The sequence below is a fragment of the Opisthorchis viverrini genome (genome assembly GCF_000715545.1).
Source record: "Opisthorchis viverrini unplaced genomic scaffold opera_v5_159, whole genome shotgun sequence".
Classification (NCBI taxonomy): Eukaryota; Metazoa; Platyhelminthes; class Trematoda; order Opisthorchiida; family Opisthorchiidae; genus Opisthorchis; species Opisthorchis viverrini.
The window spans coordinates 112984-116445 of record NW_008751816.1 but is presented as its reverse complement, the minus strand read 5'-3'; the positions used below and the strand labels follow the sequence as shown (position 1 = coordinate 116445).

At 49.8% G+C, this 3462-nt stretch overlaps 1 protein-coding gene across 1 annotated transcript in view; it reads right to left on the bottom strand.

Annotated features, from left to right (window-relative positions):
* Positions 1 to 3011, bottom strand: part of T265_14212 (hypothetical protein) — a gene marked incomplete at both ends in the record, with an annotated part of 36938 nt that extends 33927 nt beyond the window's left edge. The window contains 4 exons of the mRNA XM_009172597.1: positions 431 to 727; positions 2358 to 2426; positions 2463 to 2857; positions 2887 to 3011. Of these exons, the coding sequence (XP_009170861.1) occupies positions 431 to 727; positions 2358 to 2426; positions 2463 to 2857; positions 2887 to 2998 (873 nt within the window). The remainder of the gene's footprint in view (positions 1 to 430; positions 728 to 2357; positions 2427 to 2462; positions 2858 to 2886) is intronic.
* Between the last annotated feature and the right edge of the window lie 451 nt (positions 3012 to 3462).

The following is a 3462-nucleotide window of genomic DNA, read 5'->3' as shown; positions in this document are numbered from 1 at the left end:
TGGTGCTCCCAAGAGACTCGTTTTCGCGGAGGACCGCACCTTGAAGCCAGCCATAAGTCTTCTAGTCTGGCGAACCTTATGTGGCTTGCTTGACTGCAGTCGCTTTTCATTCGTGCTTGTGTGGACACCCGATCCGCCGGCGACCAGCGTGCCCAACTGGATGTACAAGGGATTTTACGGATGGCTGTAGTCATGTTTATGGCTTAGATTGTCGGGGTTCTGGGCGACGGTTGTCTCTACAAGCAGGGGCCGCTTTTGACGGAGTGGAGCTGAAGATTGGCTTCGCTGCTTGTCCCCGCACATCTGACTCGGTGCAGTTCAGAGGCTGTGGCTTTGGTGAGGAGTAGATGGCTGCACATGTATCGTCTGTAAGGGGGATGAGCGTTGATTGCTCTACGTACTTTGGGCGCTGCTCGCATGTGAGGCTTACCTCCTCCAAATCATCACTGCCTTTGGTGAGTGAGAGGTCTGTGGTGGTTGAATGAAAACTGCTGTCCGGAGACGCGGCTGATTTCGTCGGCCTGCTTTCTGGAGCACAAGGGGTTATGACCACAATCGGCTTGGCCATGAGTTTGGGGTCGACTGAATTTGTGCCCAGTGGAAGCCTGTTTCGTACCTCTACCCCTGATCCGCTGTAACCAAGCTTTCGCGCATCTAACGGGCGATCCTCAGATACAAGCCTGATCATTGGTTCGGCCTTTTGAATGCTGCCATCCCGCTCCAAGATCTTCTTCCTGTACGGCAGATGGGGATGAAAGAGTTACTAGAAGTCCAAGAGTTTGCTTGCTTCCATTCTGGCGTAACCATTCTGCGTGTATCGATTGATCAGGCTTGGTGAAGACACTGCTAAGGATCGATTTTTCCGCAAAATGACCCCCAGATTATCAATCTGTACTCCCTTAAGCGCCTGTCCACTGGAGACGCTGTGGCGGTCTTTATAGCCGCATCAGAGAGTCGTATGATTTTCTTCGCAGTCAGAGGACCCGGTACGGAAGGAAGTTCCTTGTCAACTTTCGTCCAATTCGCTGCACTCTTTGTCTGAGTCCTCCAGTGCCTTAGAAAAACGCTCCGATTTCGCGATCAAAGTGGAACACTCACATCGATCTTTCTGATTCTGCAATGAGGATTTAATACGTTTTCGAGGGCTCTGCTCTTGGTTGCGGTATGCATTTCACGCTAAACGTAGAGGCAGCTTGTGCAGACAAACGGGTCAGCAGAGTTAGCTAATCGGCTTGTCTGGTCGTCCTGTAAACCCGTGCATTTGAAATGCCACCAGGCCTTGCATGTTTGGCATTACATACCGCGTTTGACGTTGGACGGGCAGCCATTTCGTCCACATCTGTTGTGGTCTATCAATGGCTGTAGAGCGCAATCGGTATAAATTGATGTCATGATTCAGACTAGATTTGAAATAGGAAGTGCGCGCAAAATATAAAGCGTTATCTTTCGAATGTTTTGCTAGAGTAATAAAATTCAACAATTACTCGTGTGTACTCTGTAAATAGATTGAACAACGAAAAAACGCTTTCACATATTTGCACGAGGGAAAAACGAAACCGATTTCCAGCGCACCGCGCGGTCAACGGAAGGATTCACGGATTGATGCACAGGATCGAGGCTTCTGCACAAGTTTACGCGGTTGGTTTTGTTCTCGTCTTTCAGTGGCGTCGTTCACCTACAGGACACAAGTGAAGAAGAAGGTGTAGCGCTGCGCTTTATGTTCTCAGCGCGGGACAGTGGTTTTGTTCCTTTCAGTGGCGTCGTTCACCTACAGGACACAAGTGAAGACGAAGGTGTAGCGCTGCGCTTTATGTTCCCAGCGCGGGACGGACAATTGCTCCAGGCGACAGCGAACGTTGGACAGGTCTCGATTGCCTTGAGGTAGCAAGACTGAAAAACAGGTGATGAGTTACATAATGTAAAGAAAGCAGGAGCGGCGCGCGAGACATGCGTCTCAAAGGAAAACAGCAGTAGGGCATGCAAGCGCACGGGTAACCCTAACTCCGATAATTTCAGTGATCTGCTGTAACGATAAGCGGAAAAGCGCAGTGCAATGAGGGACGCATAAAGGGGTACGCGCGAATGGTCGCCAAGGGGAGAAAACTCACAAATCCAAATATGGGAACCTCGGTAAGTGATCCAAACGTTGCCAGTGATGACCCATTATCCGCCGCGGTCTGAGGACTCAAGCTGTTCGAAAGAAAGATCCTCATCCGTTAGATAGCCTGGTGGCGCAAATAACAGAACCGGTTGCCTGGAAAACAGCAGCGCGGCGGCCAAAGGCCGATACATAAAATGGCAGGATTGACCAGGCAACCGGCAATCGCAGCGCGCCAGGGCCGGTGATGACCGCTTACTTTCGCTTCGTCCAAACGCCCCAGTGCTTTCAGCAAGTTTCCGAGGTCACTTCTGACGCAGTATAGATCCTGAGGAAATCAGACAATGAGCATAACGGAACTTACAGGATTGTACTGCAAGGCGGTGGCATATGCGTTGACTGCAGACTCCATGTCGCCGGCAGCAACTAGAGCGGCCGCCAGATTGATATATCCATCGATGAAATCTGGCTTGATACTTAGAGCATGCCGGTAGTTATCAATCGCTTCCTTCAGTTGCCCACGTTCTTTGAAGACATTCCCGAGGTTAGAGTACGCTTCCGCCATAAGCGGATTCTGTTTGATTGCCAATTGACTGAAATATGCCGATCTCTCCATCCTACGACACTGGAAGTGGATCGAACTAAGCAGTAACAAAGTGGAAGTATTCTCCGGGTCTTGATTCCACAGCTGCATACAATGCTGCTCAGCTCTCTCATATTCCCCGGCTTGATACTCACGGTGGGCAAGCTCAGCGAGACCTAGATGAGAATAAGATGAACACATCAACCAAGCACTTCAAAATGGTGGCCCACAAGACATGTTATGGTAAAATGACCACCAAATAATGCGAACTCACTGGCCGTATCGCTCAAACGGAGGATAGAACGACGCTCCAACATCGTGCGCGAAAAACTGAAACCAAGTTATGGCGTCTGTGAGGAGTGAGTGGGTGTAAAAAAACAAACTTCAGTTCAAAATTCGGACAAAAATAGTTCGCGATTCACCGATTGCTGCACAGGATCGAGGCTTTCGCCAACGTTTCCTGGGTCGGTTTTGTTCTTATCGTTAAGCACCGAAAGGCACAAGTGAACAATGGGTGTAGCACTGCTCATTAAGTTATCAGCGTGGGACAGTTGACTTGCCAGCGCGATGACTCGCATAAATAGGTGTATAATAGTGCTTTGAACTGGGCTCCGGAAGGAGCGTGGTCTACCGTAGGAAGAGGGTTATTCCACACAGCTACTACACGAAATGAGAAAAATCGCTTATGGACGTGTGCACCCTGGGCTTGAAAATCTTACCATGCCCCCGCATGGTGTTTGTTGGGTCAGCGGTGAAAAATCGGTTGGACAAGCCTTGTTCA